This window comes from Canis lupus, chromosome 1 (assembly GCF_003254725.2).
Source record: "Canis lupus dingo isolate Sandy chromosome 1, ASM325472v2, whole genome shotgun sequence".
In the NCBI taxonomy this organism is placed as follows: Eukaryota; Metazoa; Chordata; class Mammalia; order Carnivora; family Canidae; genus Canis; species Canis lupus.
Genome location: NC_064243.1, coordinates 97,025,812 through 97,047,258, shown reverse-complemented (window position 1 = coordinate 97,047,258; position 21,447 = coordinate 97,025,812). Strand labels below are relative to the sequence as shown.

Here is a 21,447-nt window from a genome sequence, read left to right as displayed (position 1 = left end):
GAAAATTGGATATTATGGGAGAAGGAAGGTTCCAGAGTTAACCTAAAAGGAGGAAATCAAATGTACAACTCTGAGCAGGATATGCCGGCCTCTGTTGAGCGCCCCAGCCCTGGCCCGTGGCTTGCACAGAGCTCATCTGGGGGCAGAGAAGCCGAAGCAGAGTGGGGAGGTGTGAACACGGCGTCAGCCGCAGGGGGCCAGCGTCTCCTATGACCTGTGGGGTTAGCCAAGCTGCAGTGTCCCTTTCACGGCAGAGGCTCCTGCTGCTGACATGGGGGTCTGTTGCGGCCAATGCTGCGGGAAGCACATGGAGCCGGGCCTCCCAACCACACACTCAGCTCACTGTGTTTATTTCTATTTATTTTTTCAACAGAGCAGAGACCCCAAACTCCTAAGCACGGGTTCCCCCCAGAACCCTCCCTGCTAGGCTAAGCACACATCTCATTGTGGTGCTGCATGAGGTACTCTGAGCCCCCCGACTTAGGCCAAGTCTCAGGGCTCTGGAAAGCAGCACCAAGGAGGACTCAGGCCTCTGAGCCCTTCTGTCAGGGGCACCACGTGTGATGGCCTGGGAACCAGGTGGGCAGGTATCCCAGGCAGACCTCACCCCAAGCTGGTGTCCTCAGGAGCCTGTGCTCTCCGATGTCCCCGGCCTCAGAACGAAGGAGTCTGGACACAGGCTGTGGTCATCTATTTGCTGGGGTTGCACAGAGGTTGTAGTGTCTTGGTGGACTGGCATTCTGCTAACCATTCCAGCAGCAGAAAGTGTCTGCAGGGTCCAGGCTGTGCAGCATCAGGCTTTCACGTCCCACACACAGAGTGTGCCTGCAGGTGCAGCTCCAGGACACAGGCCCCCTCCCCGTGGCACCGCTGCACATAAGCTCGGGGTGCGCACAGAGCCCCGTAGAGCAGCCCTCACACTCTGAGATGTGCTCGGAAGCCCATGAATCCTACAGTCTCTGTAAGCTCCAGGAGACCTTGTTGTCACTTGAAAGATCAGGCCAGATATTGCCACTGGTGTTGCTGGGCCTGTCCTGGCACTGGGAGCTCCGTGGCCATGTGTGAAGGAGGGAGCGGCAGCAGGCGTGGGGGGTGGCCATGAACCTGTAGAGCTGCTGCGGGGCTCCAGGGGTGGCCATGCTGTACAGGAATCCACTCGGGTGTTTCTGGAAGACGAGCCGTCATGCACACCATTGTCTACATATCTGCAATCTATAGGTAGTTAACTGTCCTGCTGGCCTGTTTCTGCCGGGCTGACTCTTCTGTCTCATGTAAGCACCTAAGTTTTTAGAACGTTTTGGCTAGTGTCACAGAGGTTGAGTTGGGGCCACCTCTCAGCAGGCCAGGTGACTGTTCGCTGTCCTGGAGCCATGGCAGGGTCAGGGGGTGTGGCTAGGGGTGGGCACCACCTCCTGGTGCCTAGAAGGTGTCCTTGTCACAGCTTTCCTGAAACAACAGTGCAACCCGTCTTTGAATTCCCAGCAGAAGAAAGGCCCATCCTGCTTCTCCCTCACTGTCCTCGATGTAGGAAGGGGCCTCAAGCGTCATACCCCATGTGCTCCCCCTTGGGGTCAAGGGGGTGGCCTTCAGGGAGGGGGGCCTGCATGTTCTACGCTCGAAGGGATGAGTCAGAAACGCTTAGCCTGTGTTGGCAACAGGGAGAGGTCTTGGGTGGCCGCAAAACCCAGGACATTTGAAGGCTGGTGGTTGAGCTGTAGGGCTTCTTCCTGGCCTAGTAGCTGCCCAGATGGCTGCAGCAGTGAGGGCGGGGGACGCCTGTCCTCCCACCTTGGTGCTGGGATGGGGCTCCCTGCAGGCCCAGCAGTCACCTCCCCACAAGTGGGGCCCCCAGACTTGTCTCCGTGAGTGCCCCCCTCCCATTCTGTTGATGTTCCTCAGGGCTCTGCCTGCAGCTCTGAGGCTGCAGGTTCCAGAAAGAACTGTTCAGCGAACCAAACCCCAAGGCAGTGGACGCCCACCAGCCCTTGCCCACCCCCAGCCCGGCCACGTACCCACGCCTTCCTCCAGCTGCGCATCATGCGGTCATGCTCCCCGGCCACAGCCCTCCACGCGGCGAGCTCTCTGGTCCACTGCTCCTGGTGGGTCGCTTCTGCAAGACAAAGGGGACACCAGGTGTCAGGTTTGCAGGCCTTGATGGCACCCTGGGTACGCACCATCCACTGAGGCCATTCCGAGGAGTGTTGACACCTCCCAGCCTTGCCTTCCTGGCTGGGGGGGCTTCCCCAGGTCATCCCTGGCTGCCAGCTCCAGTTAGCGGCTGGTCCCCAAGGTCACGCTGGCTCTGTCCTCTGCTCCCTTGAATTGTCTAGTTCCCCATGTTGGGCGTGCTGCCTCCCCTTTGAGGCCTGGCCTGAGGGAGGCTGATGTCCAGCTGTTGCCTGCTCTGTGCAGCCTGCTGCAAGTAGGAGCCTGATCTAGGGTTTGAAAGCAAGTTACTTGGGGGGCTGTCAAGATGGCGCAGCAGGCCGCCGTGGATTTTGTTTGTAAACACAGGTGTGAACTGTGTCACTGACCTGGCCCAGAGTTCAGGCTGCTGATTTCAAAAGTGGGTGCCAGGGACCTGAACCCTGAGACACCAAGCGGAACTTGTTGCTGGAGCAGAAGTGGGCCGGGGCAAGGGCTCCCGAGGCGCCTTAGGGGTCCTAATCCCCGAGGGGCTAGAAGGGGACGTCTTGCTCCTGTCCGAGAGAACCCCTACGTTCTCTAGCACCCCTGCATCTCCAGGAGGCCGGGCTGGCAGGCAGATTCTGGCCGTCCTGGCTGTGCTGGCATCTCTGCCCGCTGCATGCCTGGGCAGCCCGTAGTGTGACGGTAGAAGGGCCACAACCAGAGCTGGGGCCTGCTGCTCACGGGCTCTGAGCTGGGAGGCCCTGGGCCAGAGCATAGCCCAGGGAGCAGGGCAGTGTAGTGCACCCCAGACTGCCTGTGGCCCCTTGGCTGTTGGCTGACGGTGCCATTCCCGCAACTTCGGCATGACCCCTCACAGTTTGTGGGGCATATTCATGTCACGATTCCGTTTGTCCTCACTGCAGCAGGCAGGGCGCTTCACAGAAACAGGAAGAAAAGGGGTTCTGGGTAGAAGCGAATATTTGCAGCATCTTTCTCTCCCCAAGCCTGCCCCAGAAGGACGTGGCCTTTTCAGCATTGCCAAGTATAGGTGCAAACCTGAGGACAGGCCAGGACTAGAGAGGAAGCACAAAACCTGGGGGCTGAAAGCAGAGGCACCAGCTGGAAGGGAGCAGGCGTGAGAAGGCTGAATCCTGGGCCAGCAGTGGGGAAACCGAGGCAACCCCTCCTGGAGACACTCGGGCACCGGGACAGGCCATCTGGACGCGGAAGCACAGCCCCAGGGCCCTTCCCTGCTCCATACCAAACCAGGGGGTCCAACGTGTGGGAAAATAGTTCCAGAAAGAGCACAGGACATGAAGTGGAGCAGAGCAGAATGAATACATGTTCAGGAAAAGCTCCTGGTGGCATGGGCTCAGGCCTGGGGGCACTGAGGTGTGAGTGTGTGCAGTGCGGCTGGGAGACGGGAAGGCTTTCAGGCCAGACGCGCACACCCCGGCCCTTCGGTGTGAAGACAGCAGGGGACACGGGCTCTCCAAACAAAGACCTCACAGACCCCGGGGTGAGACCCGGCAGGTGGCTATGCGGTGGGCACGGGGTGTGGGGGCCGTGTGGCAGTGGCGGGACGCCGGGGAGGCTGGCCATGCACGGCGCGCTCCTTCTTTACCATGTCTCATGACGGTGACCCGCACTCCAGAGGTCTTGTTGCCCGCGGAAGACAACACGGAGCAGCGGTACTCGGCGCTCTCTTGGAGGGCATCTCGCAGCCAGCTGAGCACGTGGGTCCTGCCGTCGTGCAGCCCGTGGGTCTGTGTGGGGACACATGTCTCCAGCTCACGGCCATTCTTCTCCCAGACAAAGTGAACGTCTGCAGGACCTGGGGACACACAGACTGTTTCCACCTGGTGTCCCCTGGACTCTCACTAAGGGCCCGTGTTCATGGCCCCCGGTGGGGATGAGTGGTATGAGCTACCCAGGGCAAGGACCTGCATTGTCCCAGCTGGACTCAGAGTGATGGCACTTGTGTCCCTGGAGGTGGCCTGGGGTGATTCCCACTGTGAGCCTCAGTGTCCTTGGAGAAAAGGTGTGCCCTCACTGCCCCCTGGACTCCCTGCTTCTTAAACCTTAGGTACCTTTTTAGAAGCACATCTGCACAGCTGGGCACCCCTAGCCCCCTTTGCCATGGGGGACCTGAGAGCCGTGCCCTGGGGGCAGGTGTCCGTTCTGCACAGAGGGTCTGAGCCTGGGAACTTCATCTCCTGCCCTAGACCTGCCGCCACCACCTGTGACCAGAGGCTCTGCCTCCAGGGGGTCACCCCTGCTCTCCCGGCACCTAACTGGAGGCGGTCCGGCCAAGCTGAGGGGGTGGGGCTGCCAGCGGGCGCTCCCAGGGGGTGGGGAGGGGTGCCAGACATGGATGGCACCCAGGGGTGGGCTGCAAGCTGACCCAGACTAGAGCCAGCCCTGCTTGAGAACGCTTCTCACAGCGAGTCTACCTGGTTGCCCTGCCAACCTGGGAACCGCAGAGGCTGCGGCGGCGTCGGGGGGCGGTCAGCAGAGGGAGCGCATGTGTGCGGGAGCACGTGTTTCCCACAACAGCGCTGTGGCCACACTGGTGGTGTGGACACCTTGTCAGTGTCCTCTTGTTTTCTGTGCAGGATGTATGGGTTTTTATTCTATTACTGTAATTTGATTTTCACAAAGCATTTTGTCCTCTAGTCGAAGATGTTTCTGTCCGTGTATCACATGTAGATATGCATGCATCTGAGGATCTGCACTACAGATGTGTGTGCACACGCATGAACACACACACAGGTCTGCCTATGTCTGCATACACCTGCAGCTGCCCATCGCCGGGCACTGACCCTCCCTGTACCTGCTGCGAGTGCCATGTGACACCACCGCCCAGCAGCCGAATCAAGTTTGGAAACGGACTCTTGTTGAGGCAGTCTGTGAACAGACACTAAAGTCTGTTTCAAAGGGCCTGGGCTCCCCCCATCCCCTGACTGCCCCATGGTGACGTGCCACCTGGATGGGCCACGGGAGCTTCTGGAGGTTTCTTACAGCCCTCTCTGGGACAGAACCTGAGCCATATGGCCAGAACCTGAAGGAGCAAAATGCCCGGGTGCCCATGCTGTAGGGGGGCATGGGCAGAACACAAACCACCATGTGCCCCTCGGTCCTGAAAACCTTCTGAGCAGCCTGAAATCTGTGCGTTTAGCCACAGTAAAGCACTGAAAATGTTAAAGGTGTACTTACGTTCTACTTACTTTTTTAGAAAGCTATCCGGCTCCTTCTGAATGCAGAGGAGAGCAGGGAGGCAAAGGGACAGTTAAAACCTGTTAGCAGGGCCTGCATACTGCCACTCAGGCCCAGACAGCCGGCCAGGCCCTCCTGCCCCAGGAAGGCTCCCCAGGCCTTGGGTTCCAGCACCTGCCAGGGGTCACCCTGCCCCTAACCCACCCCACGCCTGAAGGGGACTGGTGGGTGCAGTGCTGATTCTACCTTGTGTCAAAACCAGAGCCTGTCAGAGCAGTGGCCTCACTGAGGGAGGACACCTGATTCTGGAAGTGGGGGCCTTGAGAGCCCAGAGTTGGAGGGCAGTGTGATGGGGTCAAGTCCTCGGGCCACATCTGTGACTAGTGTCCCTGCTTGTCAAGCCTTCCCCCAAGCATCCCCTTGTATATGGTCTCCTCTGACCCTGGGGCCAGCCCATCTCCGAGCTCATGCCCGGGGCCTCCTGCCAGTTACTGGCTGCACCCAGAGTTGGACGTCGTCCTGCATGGCCAGATCCAGAACTGCACGGAAATCAGGATCCAGCTGGGGAGGGGGGCCTCTTCCACCCCATCAGAGCCTTCCCATCACAGTGCCCACATTGTCGCAAAGCAGCCAGCACCCTGTGGTCAGCTGAAGAGAGTGACCCCCAGAACATCTAGAGAATATCTAGGTCCCAATCCCTGGAAGCACGTGGCAAAATGAGCTTCACAGACCACGTTGTGGGTAAGTGGGAGCATGGGGGTCGCCTGCCCAGGCGCCCAGCTTCACAGGGTGCCAGGTGCGGGGGACGGTCCCACACGCAAGGACTGCTCTGTAAAAGCCTATGGTGATCGCAACAGAAAGACATGCTAAGGATCAGGCCAGCTGCAAGGGGACAGATCGGCCGCCTTGCCCACCCTGGAGGGGTCCCAGCCTTTCCAGACAATGACCAGCTCCCGAGTCGACGCGCACAGTCCAGCCTGGCCTTTCCGGAGCACCCTCCCTCCCCCCTTCCCCCAAGACACGCTGGCACCAACAGCCACTGTGGGGGAGCAGGGGACGTTCTGTGGCCCCCACAGCCCCCAGTGGCTTCAAGGGCTCTGATTTCCAACATCGTGGTTAAAACCTAGGAGACCGCCAAAACCATGAGTAGCCGAGTCCCCTCACGTACAGAGGACCCGTTCCTAGCTGTGGAAGTGATGAGCACAGTCTGCCAGGGATGCGGGGTCCCGCGGGGCACACGGCTCCACTTGGGCACCAAAGCCCTGGGGCTCTAGTCCGCACACCTGTGGGGGCAGATGCGTGATCTGCACGTCTGTGAACGTGGGCGTGTTGGTGTGGTTCACAGCTCTCCCTGCCTGTGCACACACGCCGGAGTACCGCTGCCAATGACTGCTCATCCCGCTGCACTCCACGGCAGGGGGCTCGGGGTCATTATTGCAGAAAAGCATCCCCGCCATGTGCCGACATCAGTCTCGGGCTCAGGATCCCTTCTGCCTGCCAGCACCTTCCTAACTACAGATGTGCGCCCCCCGTCCCCCCCCCCCCCCCCCGTCACCTCCTGGGAGGTGAGCAGCAGTTTGGAGACGCCCTCCTCTGCACCCTGAGGCCTCAGGGCCTGGGAATGGAGGTATGGCTGCAGAGCACGATTGGCAGTCGGCTGTGGCCAGAGATGCATGCACACGTGAGTGCACACACACACCCCGTGGGGAAAATCCGGAGATGGGGCAAGATGGGGAGCAGCGAGACACGCCCGGCACAGGCAGGTGACCTGGCCCAGCCGCCAGTCACAGTTTACCAAAGCCAGGTCTGCATGGCCCCCGGGCCTGAGGCCATTTGGGGACACTGGGAGGGAAACCTGGAAAGGGAGGGGCTGCGGGAGGAGCTGCGGCTGGAGTGTCAGCTGGAGAAGAAACTGGTTCTGGCATGTGCCGGGAAGGGGTGGCCAGAGGCACCGTCATTTGAAACCCCACATACAAGGACGCCCACCTGCGCATGCGACCAGCACTGGCTCCTGGACGGGCTCGGGGGAGAGGCTGAGCTGGGGGCAGGCCCTGAGGCCAGGGCTGCGCCTCCTGGCTCCGGCGGCTGACACCTCCAGCGACTGCTCTGGAGGGTGGGGTGGGCGCCCTGGGATGCGGCCCCTGCCCTGGCTTGCTGCTGCCCGACGGAGCCGCCCTCCCTCGGGGCCCGGCCCCCACACCCAGCCGCCCACAGGAGGGCCCGCTGTGCTCCGTGTGGCCTGTGCCGAGCTGCGCTGGGCAAGCCCTGGGCCCTCGGGTACCTCGAGCTGACAAGGACGCACGGCCTTCCCTCTCGGGTGGAATAGGATGCACGGGCTCCCTGGGAAGGGCCCGTTCTTCTCAGGCTGCCTCACAGCCTCACGTGGGGCCCCGTGGTACAATGGAAGGTTCCAGATGGGCCACCGCTCAAGGAGCAAGGAGTGTGCCGTGGGCCCTCGGCTCTATCAGCTGCCCCTCCGTGCTGCCCACTTCTCCCACCCCGGGCTGCGAGGCCACCCGCCCCCTCCCCATCCTTGGTCCCCAGCTTCCTGTCAGGTCCCACTAAGGAGGCGGGAAGTCTGGGGAAGAATGTCCCTCTGGCTGCTGGTTCTTGGCAGCAGCCCGGCAGGGGAGGGGGTGTGGCTCTTCCCGCTGTCGTCAGATGGGACCCGCACCCCTTCTCCCCGGCCGCCAGCAGCCCTGCAGTGAACACCTGCACTGGGTCCCCGTTGAAACCTGGTATGCTTCCCACTCTGGCTGACACCGGTCTCGGGGTCCCCCTGCCCCCCATCACAGTGCACACACTGGCTAACAGCGCCTCCCAGAGAAGCCACGTTTAGAAGTGTCCCCTGGTCTCATGGCCGCCTGCGGCAAGGGGCCTTGGGTTCCTCGCCAGGTTGTGTGACTGACCACCCGCTCTCCCAGCAACGGGGACACCATTCTGTCCGGGGAGGCCCCAAGAGGACTCGCCCAGGCCCGGAGCCACACGGGGGGCCCGGTACGGGCTAAGTCCAGGTGTGGAGCAGGCGAGCCGGGGGCCGCACAGACCTGCCCCCATGGGTCTGTCTCCATAGCGTCCTGCTCACAGGCAGCTTCCCGTGCGGCCACGAGACATGCGGCCAGTCCACGGCCACACGGGACGTGCAAAGGCTCCCGGAGCCGGCTCGTACCCGGAGCACTCCTCACAGTTTAAAGTCTCAAGAAGAAACCACCTGCACGCTGCTTCCTCATCAGCTCTATCCCTCTCCTCGGGACACAGAGGACGGAGCCTCCAGGCAGCCGCTCGGCCACAGGAGACCACGGGGACCAGGGAGACCACGGAGGCCATGGAAAACCATGGGGACCACAGGAGGCCACAGGAGACCACAAAGACATGGCCCCGCAGGAGGCCGTCTTGGCCTCTCCCAGCACAGGGCAGGCACCTCCAGGCCCCGGGGCCGCTCGGCTCGACGCATGAGAACGACGCCCCTTCTGGCGGCTCCAGAGCCCCACAAGGACGGAGCCCCCCACGGACAGAGCCCCGAGGGGTCGGCAGTCAGTCAGTCCCACGTACTGCGACCAGCTGAGCAAGGCCTCGGGGCTCTGGAGGCAGAGCCGAGTTCCCCATGGGACCTGTGGCCTGTGCAGCCCATGGCGGTGAGCGCGGCCCCCTGTGGATAGACCGATGCCCCCCCCCCGCCCCGACAGGCACCCCGCTCACCTGTGGCCTGGCAGAAGAGGTGGAAGGTCCCCAGGGCGTGCACGTGCTGTGCCTGGTCGCTGAGGAAGGGTGGCAGGAGGGCAACCGGCAGGCTGCTGTCAGGCCCCGAGGCCGAGGCCGGCCAGGGGCTTCGGGGAGAGGAAGCTGAGCCGGGGCCCCGACAGGACAGGGAGGAGGACCCCGGAGGGGGGAAGGGCAGAGGTGAGGCTGCGAGACAGAGGACAGAAAAGAGAGAGGCCACTGAGGCGGGGTCGTGAGGATCCCACTGCACCCGGAGCAGGGAAGCAAAGCACAGAGAAGGGAGGGCCGGCAGCGCAGGTCAGCGCCCGCTGGGGGGGCGGGGGGGTGTTGGCCGCCAGACTCGGCAAGTCACGCCCGCGTGAAGGATAGAAGCTTCTCATTTATTAGGTTACTTTTCCAATGTATACAATTCAAAGTAGAAAAATAAAAACAAAGTAAATCTTATAAAACACAAATGTTTACACCAAAATGGTCGAGTCCTAGCATGCTGCAGATGACACCGTCCACGCGGGCACACACAAGTCCAGCTTATTGCTCTTTGCCACGGAAAGACAGCCGCCTCTTGCAGGCGTGTGGGAAGCAGCAGGCGGGCTTGACGTCACCGAGGCTGAACCATCTCGCCTGTTCGCACCTTGAGAGACAGCACTGGGCCACGCGGCTCCACCCCATGGCTCCAAGGACTGTTGGGACACGGGCCTGTCCAGCTTGCTTGCATGTGTGGACAGCCCTCTTCAGCCAGGTGGGACGTCCCGCGGGCAGTGGCTGTGGACAGAGGCCAATGGTCATAGGAGCCATGTGGATGTCTGAAGACGCCCTGGTGGATGTCTGTCCGTCTGCACGGGAGGTTTTGAGCAGTGGCCATGGGCCTCCGTTTGCAAGACCTGCACCCCCATCAGCTCTGGGCCAGCCTCCCGCTGTCCTCTCTTCTTCGAAATAGTTAAAACAACGGGGGGAAAATTATAGAAAGAAAATCTCTCTGAAAATGAGGTTTCCTTCAAGGAATAAAAAAAAAAAAAATGTGCTTAAGAGATGGTTCTGTCTACGTTTCTAAAAGCAGAAGGAATGCATTTAGCCAAAGTAAGTTTATCCCTGAGAATCGTAAGCAACGTAAGCTGTATCCTATCCTCACAACAGAACCTGGAAGATGTACTACATCTTCTCAATATTTAAACATCCGCTTTCTTGATTTAAGAAATAAACGACCTAACACAACAGAAGTAAAACCCTACAAAAATAATCCTGTGGGAAGAAAAGGTACGTGCCAATCTGGACAACAGGCGCTAAGTTACCAATCTGATAAACAAACACGTCATTTCCAATCTGGAATGAAATGATCATTCAGTGGCTGCTTGGAGGAGGGGGCGCTCCAGGCATGAGTGTCCACAGCCGGTCCCCGACGGCGGCCCACCTGGGAGGCCGGGGCACAATGCTCACCATTTTCCGAAAGGACAAAGAGAAACCAAATCACAAGCTCGACCCAAGAGAAAAGACACAGAAGACAGGTGTATGGACACGGGCTCCCTACGTGGCCCCAGGGCCGGACGAGCACCGACGGTGTGTGGAGGCCTGTACGCGCGGGCGCCTCACTCCGCGTCCACGTCCGCGTCCGAGTCGGCATACTTGAGCTCACACTTGACGTCAAACGGCCTGTCCCGGACCGGCAGGTCGTCGAGCCTCTGCGAGTCTTCCCTGTCGGTGGGCACCCGGCTGGCCATGGTGTCCTGCTCCGTCTCGTAGCCGGTGTCCAGGGCCGGCCGGGGCTGCCCCCCGTTCTGCTGCGAGAAGCTGCCCTGCTCCACCAGCGTCTCCTTCACGCTCTGCTCAAAGTCGGAGAAGTCGGACGCGGGCTGCTTCTTCCCCAGCAGCATGGCGGAGCGGAGCTTCAGGCAGTGGCCGGGCAGGTAGCCCTTGTAGCAGTTGTAGGAAAAGAGGCCGAGGCAGAGCACGAAGAAGAAGAGGAAGAGGAACATGAGCAGGCGGTTGTCACTGGACTTGAGATACATGGTCTTCTCCGAGTGGACCTCAGGGACCGTGTTGATGATGGTCTTTGGTTTGCAGGTGCCGCCGGTGGGCGCGGGGCTGGGCGTGGGGCCCCGCATGGCCGGGGTCTGGGGCGGGGGGCCCGGGGTGGGCTCCGTCGACACTCTGAGGACGGTCCTGTCGCCTTCCGTCCGGGCGGCTGGTGGGGTGGAGGCAGCCGGGGTCCTAGGAACCACCCTGACTTCCAGAACGTGCTTGGCCAGCAGCTGCAGGACCGTCCTGTTCCTGACTCTCTCCTCCGACAGGCACTGGTACACCCCGCTGTCTCCCTCTGACAGGTCGAAGATGAGCAAGTCTCTCCTGCCCACCAGGCCATACTTGGGGGTCTGGGCCTTGAGTACGCGGTCCCGGAACGTCCACACCACCCGGGCCAGGTTCGACTTTTGGGAGCATTTCAGTTCTGCTGTGCCGCCGTGCTTGAAAAAATGCTCCCGGAAACTTTTAGTTTCATCTGGAACACCAAAATAAACGTGCACAGTGTCAACAACCCGGCCCGCTACTTCCCTTCTTTCAAAGATAGGTCAACACGCACAAGAGAACACAAGAGTTTCACCCACTAGAGCAACACAGAATCTTCCAGAACAACTAAGGAGATAAAGACATGCGTGACAGAAGAGCAGAGATGAGCCCCAGATGGCAGCCCCAGGGGATGAGGAACTCGGGAGCAACCGGGCACAGAGATCCCATCTGGTGCCCTGCGAGGCCGTGCGGCGACACGCGGAGTCACACACCGCGCTCCTGCCAACGGCTCCGGGGCCCGTGGACTCTCAGTGGCCCAGCATCCTCCTGAGGCTGCCCCGCTGTCGAGTCCACATCAGGAGCGTGACAGCCCAGGGCACGGCTGCCTTCCAGGAGACCAAGGGATGTGCCTGACCCCCCGGCCGGCAGGGGCATCGCCGAGGGGACGAGGACGCCTCCCGCTGCCCCTCCCGGGACCCTCAGGGTTGTGTCAGCAGCCCCAAGCTAAGCGGGAGAGAGGAGCGTCTCAAGACTGGATGTCACAGGTTGGACGCCGAGCACCTTCCAGTGAACGCACTACGTGGCTGCAACCAGAGGGGCTGGCGGGGTCGGCCTCTGTATCCTCATGGATACGTGCCCTCTGTTCCAAGTAGAGAAAGGAAAAAAGAATGTACGAGATGCCACAACAGCACAGCACCACGACACGATCACGAGACCCGGCCGCCCCCGAGCAGCACAGCGAGGAGGGGCCACTTACTGGGGCAGACGGACGTGTCACCGCTCATCTGCTGAACCAAAGTCCTGCAAGGCAAGCGGGCACGGTCACTCACGCGCCTTCCCCGCGGGCAGGGCGGGCGGCCGGCACGCGCGCCCCCGGTACCTGCTGGGGCTGTCTGTCCGGTGCAGGTCCACGCAGGCCTCGGCGGCACGGCTCCAGGCGCAGTAGGGGTCGCGGGCCAGCACGCAGTCCTCGCAGCTCCCGTGCTTCCCGCAGAAGGCCACGGGGGCCTGCACCACACCCGAGCTGGAACCCGCGTACACAAATCTCTTGCCCTGCACGGGGGAGACAGAGGGACAGGCGCATGAGGGGTGGCATTCATGCGCTTGGTGGCAGGTGCTTCTCCACCTCGCCGGCTGTGGCAAGCACGTTCCCGCGATCCCTCATCCAGGAGCTTCCAGAACCGGAGCTCAGCCGGGCTACTCCAAGGCCAATCCCAACAGCAGCACCTCAAGCCCGCAGAGGCCACGTGCTCTTCAGCAGAGTCCTCGCTAACTCGGCACTCGGGGCCTTGGTCACAGGCCTCCCCAGAACCCCCCAGCCCTCCCGTCTGGGTGCCAGTGTGGACGTGTCTGCCCCACTAGGGCTGGGGGTCAGCTCCTCTTTGTGGATGGGGCTCCTCCAGTGGGACACTCCTGGCCCCGCGACAGGACAGAGGCCAAAGGGTACAACTCGGAGCCCAATCCCAGGCCTGCCTGGCTTGAGCAGCTGTGCACGGACAGCCCAGTAGTGTCCGAATCCAGCGGGGCCAGGAAAGGAGGCGCCAGCGAGTGGTGGGGGACATGTAGAACTCCAGCACGAGGATTAAGGGACCAGCCAGGTTTGCGAGGGAGGAGCACGCAGACAGGGAGGCTGACGGCTGGCCCCTCAGGGAGCCAGGCCCCCCAGGTGGCTAATTGCTCCCCTGGACACAGCGGGGACCCCTCCTGGCACAGCCATGCTGCAGGGCTGCAATTCTGCATGTGTGTCCACGGTCTCCTCCGCCGGTGAGCCCGTCTCCCCCGACCCCACACAGATCTTCTGGTTAACCTCAGGGTTAACAGAACCCAGCAGAAGTCAGTGTTTCAGACCCAAATGAGTTGCAGCCTTCCCCGGGGGGAGACAGGGAATTAACAGCAGCGTCCAGCTGGCGCTCCTGGCCTGTGACGCACCCTGTGTGAGTATAGCCAAGAAGTCCCCTCCACAGCAGACTGTCCTCTGGTCAGAAGGGGCAGAGAGAGCCAGGCCTGGGGGCTAGCCCATCCCTGTTGGTGGGGCCCAGGCAGAGGAGGCCACATGGTTGCTGGAAGGACTGAGGATGCCTCCCCAGACCCCTCTTGGGGTCACGTGGCTTGCAGAGGAGAGGGTTCCTGGGAAGGCCGAGCAGGCAACCTTGAGGGACCCCGGAGGGCACAGACTGCCCGGAAGCCCCAGCTGACACCAGACCTGAGTGTGTGGCTGTGGGCATGGGGGGATGGGGCGCTCATGTCCCTGCACCCCCGTCCCCAGGGCTGGGCTTCCATGACCCAGAGCCACGGAGTAACAGATTCTGAGAGAAGGAAACAGGCAAACAGTGGCGGGGGGTGGCTGAGACCATTGGCAGGTGCAGAAGCCCGTGGGCAGGAGGGACTGACACCCAGCAGCCTTGAGGTCTCCCCACGAGCAAGCATCCGTCACCATGGGGTGGAGTGCAGGTCCATGGCTTCACAGTATGTCTGCCCATGGGCACTGGGGCCTCACCCCTGCCCGGCCTCGCTGGCCAGCACTGTCCTCGCTCACGTCACGTCCCCAAACCCTCAACCCCATCCAATCACGAGGAAACCCGGGGTGTTTGGTCCTCCGCAAAGCTGAGCATGCCGCCGAAATGATGATAGATGGGGATGTCCCAGGCCATGTGAGGCCCCGGAACTGGAGCGGACGTTTGTGGGCCAGTGGGCACTGTGCCAGCGGGGCTCCTCCGTGCGGGGGGTGGCCAGAGCCCCTGCACATCATCCCCCACCTCTGTGGATCTGACAATATTTCAAAATGGAAAGTGTTTAAAAAGGCAAAGAAAAAACCTGAGCAGGCAATGCCTGATGTTTGTGAGGTTTGTTGAGTGGGTGCATGCCGTGGCCCTGTCCTGCCTGGCCCCTCGCAGGTCCCCTTGGACATCAGATCCAAGTCCATCTGCTCACAATGCAGGGGACCCGTGCGTGACGTCTGCACACGTGCCCCTGGGAAGTCAGCTGCCTTCTCCCCCCACCTGGCTGCCCGTGCCTCTTGCCGCTGCTCACCGTCCCCTCCCCTGGCGGCGCGGAAGCGTGGAGGGGCCATGGGACCATCTCAGGTGTGAAGCTCCGTCCACCCCTGGAGACAGAGGCTCGGGAGCGTCAGGGTCACACAAGGCAGGCTGAGCATGTGAACAATGCCACACACTGGGGACAGCTGAGCCCGGTGCCCCGGAACGAGGCTTTGCGGGTCCAGGCAGAGAGGCCAGGTGCGCAGCAAGGGGCATGGGCCCGCGGCCAGGCTTCCGGTGTCTGCTCTGGCCCCGGGGGGACTCCCAGCGTGGGGACCCCACAGGGAGGAGCGAGGCCTGCAGCCAGTCACATGGCGGGGCCGGGCCACCCCCAGGGTCGGATGCTCCCAGCTACAGAGGAGGCTCACGTGGTCCCCCGACCTGGGCCTGGCCTGCTGGGATCCGCGTGGCCCGCCCCAGCTGTGAGCGGTGACGGCAGGGCTCGGCCTGCGCAGCAAGTCCGCCCCGTTTCTACACTACCCGCCAACTAATAATAGATTTCACATTGTGAAACGGCTGAGGAAAAAGTCAGAATAACATTCCACGACATCTGGGTGTTAACGAGCTCCTGAGCTGTTTCCATAAACAAAGCTCTGCCGGAGTGCAGGCAGGTGCAAAGGCCGGTGGATGCCCCAGGGCCGCTCGTGTAGCCCCTGGAGCCTCGAGCACTCAGTCCTGGCTTTTACGGGAGGGCTTAGCAGAACCCCGACCCCAACCCCGATCCTGACCTCGACCCTGACCCCAACCCGATGCAGTTGATGCCTCGTCAGAGAGGCGGGGGTCGCACAGCATCATCACTGCTGCTCAAAGCAGGCTCCTCTGTCCCGACACGTATGTTGCAAGGACCCCTCACCTGCCGACGAGGCGCCGACCCTACCCAGCTCAGGGCGCAGGGGTGTTTCTGTGAGCCGGTGCCCCTCACCTCCCAGGGTGCCCCGGCAACTCCGTGAGGCACAGCCCTCCTGAGCTGACAGTTCCATCTCCCCATCCGACACCCTGGGCCTCCCAGGACCTCCTGTAAGAGGCTGGAGATCGGCTCCTCTGGACCAGACAGACGACTGGCCTCCGCGTTCACCCGGCGACCAGGGACACGAGTGCCCCCCGCCTGCCCGCCCCCCGCCGGCCACTCTACCTGCTGGGAATTCAGCAGCAGCGTCTGGATCGGCTCAAAGTCCGGGAAGAGCTGCGTCTCCTCGATGATGTGGGCCTCGTGCTCGAAGCTGACGGCTTTGTGCAGGGCACCCCGGTCTGCAGGGGCAAAGCTCTGGGTCAGGGCCACACCCGCGAGGACAGGACGTGCTGGTACTGTCGGCCACGGCAGCCCGCGGTCCGTTCTTTCCATCAACTCCCTCCCCCGACAGGACACTTAGAGACTGATGGTCGTCTCGCTTTGGAGGTGGGAAAGGAGAAAACCACTCGCTGGGGAATGGGGACCAAGTGGCACAGAGCGTTTCTACTGTTCCCTCAATGATACGCTAACAGGCCACAGTTGGCTCCAGTGGACGTCGATGCAGTGACGTGCTGCCACCATTAAGGACAGGTGGCCCTCTGGGATGCCGCCCGTGGGTGCCCCGGGGAAGGTGAAGGCAGGGCCCTCTCCCGTGATGATTAGAGCCGCTGGAAAGCTCCCAGGGCCAACCATGGTGCCCTACCAGCAGCCTTGGAGCCTGGCCACCACCCCTTGTTCAGGGTCAGGTCCCAAACCAGCGGGGAGGCCCGCACGGACCACCCAGACTCCCTCAGTGCTAGCCCCGACCTACGGGACCCAACTCCCCAGATGGGACCCAGGACCTGCCTTTTCACCCAGCGCCCCGGTGGTTGGATGTGCTCACAGCCCTGAGGCCAGCCAGCTGGGGCGGCCACTTGGGAACGCTTCCACGCACGCAGTTGGGGCCTGGGGGGCAGGCGCTGGCTCCCCAAGGAAAAGCCAGCGGTGCCGGTGTCCTCACCAGGGGTCAGAACCCACCTGTGCTGACAAACATGACGTCATAGACGGTGCCGTCCAGGGCCCGTGTCCTGTCCACCACGATCTGCGTGTAGTTCACGTCTCTCTTGATCAGCCTGGGCCTGTTGTCTATCGGGGTCACGGAGCCGTCCATGAGAGGGTGGTCTTTGATGAACTGTAAGGTCTTGTCCGGCAGAGTGAGGGAGCTGGAGAAGTTGGCGGCCCGCGCTTCACGGTTGATGCACTGCAGGGAGGGAGCTGCCTGTCAACACCCCGCGCACGGCTGCCCGCACACGCTCTGCACACGCCCCCCACGCAGGCCCTCAGGAGGCACAAAACCCACTACACAGCGGGTTTCTTGCACAAGGGCACAAACAGGCGCCTGTTCCCTGCAGGTGCCTTTTCCTTTGCGGCCTGATGGGGAGGCAACTACATTTGTATCCATGAGACAGAATTCCCGAGATCCACGCTCTACGAAGCTGTTTGTACCTACTTATAAGCGAGAAAAGCGTATCAAGCTTTTGAAATTGAATCTAAGTACTTATCGCTTGATAGCTCAAGAACATGGCTAAAATTGCTAAAAACAGTCCCATTCCAAAGCGCGTGAAGGTCAAGCGTGTGAGGGACTCTAGCTTCTCATGCGTGTGAGTGGACGGGTCTTACTTCGTAACTTGCGCACTGAGGGACCTGACCATTGTGGGCAGACGTGTGCCCCCCGGAGGAGACCCTGTCCTGGGGGAGAGCCCAGGCCCCGGCCCTGCACGCCAACCACAAGCTGAGCGCATGCAGCCAAACGGGCCTTGTGACCACACGGACTTCTACACAGAATTCATACTTTTAGGGGAAAAAAAAATGTGACTCGTGTTAATGGGCAGGAGGTACAGCTCGTAACCAAGAAATTGTGTATTTCTGTGCAGGGAGCAGAAAATGACAGAACTCTTTTTATCATACGACGTTAATGCCACTAAGTGACCTGTGCCAGCCAGGGCGACCTTCTCATTCAGCCTGCAACCCCGTGCCCTGCACACCACTGAGGACAGCACGGGGGGAGGAGTGTGCTCGCTGACCTTCCTAGCCCCCGTGGATGCCTCTTCCCCTCCAGGGCCACCCCCACCCTGGCCTGGCCCGGGGACGCACGGCGGCTGCCACCAACCTGCCCCCGGCCTCCCGCAGCCCAGCCCCACTCACCGCCCCGGGCCGCGGCGTGGGCACGGCCCCGTTGTAGCGCACCCACTTGGTGTGGGACTGCTCCACCGTGGCGCTCTGCATGTACTTCCCGCCGGAGAAGACCGCCTCGGCCGTGGACAGGTTGTAGGCACACACAGCCGACAGCCCCACGTTGTTCCTGCGGAGGAGGGGGACGGCGTGACAGGCCTGGCTGGTGGGAGTGCAGAGAAGCTGCCCCCCTGCCCACCCCGCTGCCCATGCACTCACAGCTGTGGGGTGAAGACCCCGTAGAACACGGGCTCCTTGAGGTCTGGGGACCTGAGGACAAAGATGTCCTGCAGCACGTTGAAGACGAGGTTGTTGTCTGGCCGGGAACAGATCAGCCTGGCCTTGAGGAAAGACGTCCACTTCTTCTGCAGGGTCCGCAGGCCACCCTGGTCCCCCTGAAACCGGAAGACACGTGTGGTGGGGGAAGGGCAGGCCCCTGTGAGCGGGTGCCCAGCGAGTGTGGTCAGTGGCCCCCAGTGGCGCCATTCGAACCACCTGAGGCCTCGGCTGAGGAAGGCCGCGGAACCGCCATGTGGCCACTGTGCCCCTTCCTCGCCAGCTGGGATCTCGGGTCAGACAAGCCTCTCGGTGACGTTGCCTGGCCGCGGCTGGAGGGACCGGTGGGCCACGCGCGCACACACACACACACACAGCATCACGCAGATGCCTCACCAGCCACATGCTACTGGACCCCATGAGCAGCTGCAGAGCCCGGGCCATGGACAAGGCCCCGTCTGCCTCAGGCCAACACGTGGGGACTCCCCCAAAAGACAGTCCTCATCGCAGAGGATGCAGTCATGTCAGCAGGCTCTGGCCAGGTCCCCCATACACATGTTCTCGTGAGCAGCCCCCAAGGGACAATGACAAACACGCCTGATGGGACCCGCCCAGGAGAGCCTGAAACACGAGAATCTGGATGCAGGAGACTGGAATCGAAGCATTCTTACTCATTTTGGACACAGAAACCCACACGCTCTCCGCCACCTGTATGTTGGGATGCCGAAATCCCAATTCCAGCAGAATTTAGCTCACACGGTGGCCAGCCACTAAGTTTCTGTAACTTGGGAGGCCTAAGGGAGGGGAGTCAGAAGCAGGCTTGGTGAGACTGGGCGGCCGCTCACGCACGGGGGTGCCTATGCTTCTGGGGTTCACAGGGACACCCCCAGGCTGCCCGGGCAGGCTGATCATCATGGTGTGGGAGGGTGAAGCAGAGGGGTGTCGACATTTTAGAGGAAGCCCGGAGCCCACAAGTCCCCTGGACACACGTGCGCCATGGGTCGGCACCAAGGGGACCTCAGGGAGCGTGCTCACCTTGCACACCCTGGCCACTCGTGGGATCATCAGCTTGAACACAAACTCATACTCCACAGACACCTCGGTGAAGAAGAAGTAGACCCGGTCATCCCCGCTGTCCACGCCATCTGGGTGTTCTCGGATCACGTCAGCAAAGACGAAGCTTGGCTCTACAAGCAGCAGACACATGGCTGTCCCTCCACATGCCCAGGGCCCCGGTGCCACCGGCAGCAATGCAAGAGGGTGCGTGTGTCACAGGGGTGGGGATGCCACCCACTGCCCTCCCTGGCCCGCAGAGGTGCCAGAGATACTGCCTGTGACCCCAGGCTGGGCTTCCCCCTGTGGCGGGCAGCCTGGGGTCCCCGGGGAGCCAGACCCCCATCCCCGGAGACCCAACGATGACACAGCCCCTGCCCTAGCCCACTCTGCAGCGAGGAGCACCCCGGGGTTACAGGCAGCTGCCAAGCCCACAGGGAGAGCCCCGTGTGAACAGCTGCGGGATCTGCTGCAACCGCATCATCTGGAGGTAGATGGCCTCCCCGCCCGAGTCACCGGGGACTGTGAAGCTCTCATATCACGAAGGACAGTGACCACGTCCATTTTCAGGGAAGTAGTGGGGAGGGTGGCCTCCAAGCAGCACCAGCTGAGCGGGGAAAGACCCAGCCTGGGACACTGGGTGTGGAGCTCTGGATGCACCCGCAGGGGGACTGCCACGAGGTCGGGGGCGCCCAGGGCCTTTGGGGAGGCTCAGCGCTGCAGATGGAGGAACACGGCGGCGGGGCTCCTGCCTCTTACCGTTGAGCCACGGGATCGCGTACTCCGTCCTCAGAGGGCTATGGGACGAGTTTCGGGAGATGATGGGCTCACTTCCCAGAAAGTTGTAGGACGTCCCAGAATACAGCTCCCCGTCTTGAGCGGCCCCAGAGGGAAGAGGAGAGGGGGTCAGCACCCGTCACAGCTCCGGTCACAGCCAGACACAAGCCCCTCTGGGGATGGGGAGAGGCCGTGGGCCTGCTCCTGGGCACACGCAACTGCTTCTGGAGGCTCTGCTGCATTTCCCCATGGGGATGGATGGCTGTGTGCACCTCATGAAGGGTGCTTCTTGAGGGCTGGGCCGTGAACACCAGGGGACCTGCACCCAGGACATGATGGTGGGCACACAGGGCTCCACATGCTGCCCTCTGTGGAGGCATGACAGTGTGAACAGGAGGCCACGTAATTTGTACAGACGCACGATAACCTCGTCCCACAAGTCTGACGTGTGGCCCCAGTGGTGGCCGGTGGGCCTGTTGCACAATGAGTTCAAAGGCTTGTGTGTGGGGTTCACAGGGAGGCCCGTGGGCCTTCTGGGGGCACAGGGAATGTGGAGGCCGAGGGAGGGAGCCCCACGGGCTGCGTGCTGGCCTGGGGGTGGGACTCACCAACCATGACAGAAGTGTAGCTCTGTGCGGGGTCGAAGGGGCACCTGCCCTTTCCATCTTCTGTTCGCCCCAGAAACTGAAAGGACGTTAAGTTCTGCAACAAAACCAGGAGACAGAGCATCAGGAAGAGTTTGAACCTCTTGGCTCCCGGCGCCCATGTGCTGAACCGCTTCCCAGATTCGCTGAGGGGAGAGAGGGAGGAGCATCTGGACGCTGGTGCCTCGAGGGCCCCACGGGTTCCAGGAGCCTCATTTTAGTTATACAGCAACGACGGCTCCACGGTCACTAGGCAGCTAAGGGCAGCCCGGGGTGGGAGGCCCCCCGCGAGCGACTGGAGGCCACATACAGGATTTCAGTGCCAACGCGGTAGCATTGGAGGCGGCAGGGCCCAGGCCCCCTGAGACACAGGCACCTGGGGACTCCCGCCCCATTTGGCTCTCACACACAGTAGGGGTGATGGTCTCAGGTCAGGCATCCCTCCTGGCCTGACCAGGGAGCCCAAACCCTGTGCATAAAAAACAGGAAAGCTGTGGGCCCACCTCCCATGTCAGGCCAGGGAGCACGAGCTGGGGTGTGAATGGATCGCAGCACGAGGGGCAGTCTGGGGGACGTGTGAACAGGGGGCGGCCCAGAGAAGAGAGGTTATTGGTAATGACTGTGCGTCTTCGCAGGCACCCACAGGCTTGGTCACATAGGCCAGCGCCACTGCTCTGGGCATTCGGGGGCTGCGGGGCACGAGGCAGCTCGCCCACACCTGCGCCACCTGTGTGATCCAGGTGCCCAGATGCCTGCGCCATCGGCCTTCTGGTGGCCTGAACATTGTCATTAAAAATATGGGGAGAGATTACATGTGACACCTGACTCCCTCACCTAACAGCAGACAGGCCCACGGGACCGGCATCTACACCTGGTGTTGGAAACTCCTGACCGACTAAAGCTCAGCCAGCAGATACCTGGGTGCACAGACATTTCT

General features: G+C 61.8%; 1 protein-coding gene across 6 annotated transcripts in view; it reads right to left on the bottom strand.

Annotated features, from left to right (window-relative positions):
* Positions 1 to 343: 343 nt before the first annotated feature.
* The window catches only part of SEMA4D (semaphorin 4D), an 89,561-nt gene continuing 68,457 nt past the window's right edge, over positions 344 to 21,447 (bottom strand). For 5 of the 6 annotated variants that reach the window (XM_035701204.2, XM_025423582.3, XM_025423581.3 and 2 more), the window contains 10 exons: positions 20,475 to 20,568; positions 19,849 to 19,962; positions 19,072 to 19,223; positions 17,980 to 18,155; positions 17,734 to 17,890; positions 16,567 to 16,789; positions 15,733 to 15,848; positions 12,446 to 12,618; positions 12,323 to 12,366; positions 9,426 to 11,557 (listed from right to left, as the gene is read on the bottom strand). In XM_035701204.2, coding sequence (XP_035557097.2) covers positions 10,650 to 11,557; positions 12,323 to 12,366; positions 12,446 to 12,618; positions 15,733 to 15,848; positions 16,567 to 16,789; positions 17,734 to 17,890; positions 17,980 to 18,155; positions 19,072 to 19,223; positions 19,849 to 19,962; positions 20,475 to 20,568 — 2,157 coding nt within the window. In that variant the 3' untranslated portion in view covers positions 9,426 to 10,649. Of the gene's footprint in view, positions 1,447 to 2,012; positions 2,111 to 3,754; positions 3,965 to 9,045; positions 9,253 to 9,425; positions 11,558 to 12,322; positions 12,367 to 12,445; positions 12,619 to 15,732; positions 15,849 to 16,566; positions 16,790 to 17,733; positions 17,891 to 17,979; positions 18,156 to 19,071; positions 19,224 to 19,848; positions 19,963 to 20,474; positions 20,569 to 21,447 lie in introns of those variants that run through there. The other variant, XM_049093247.1, reaches the window with a different exon arrangement.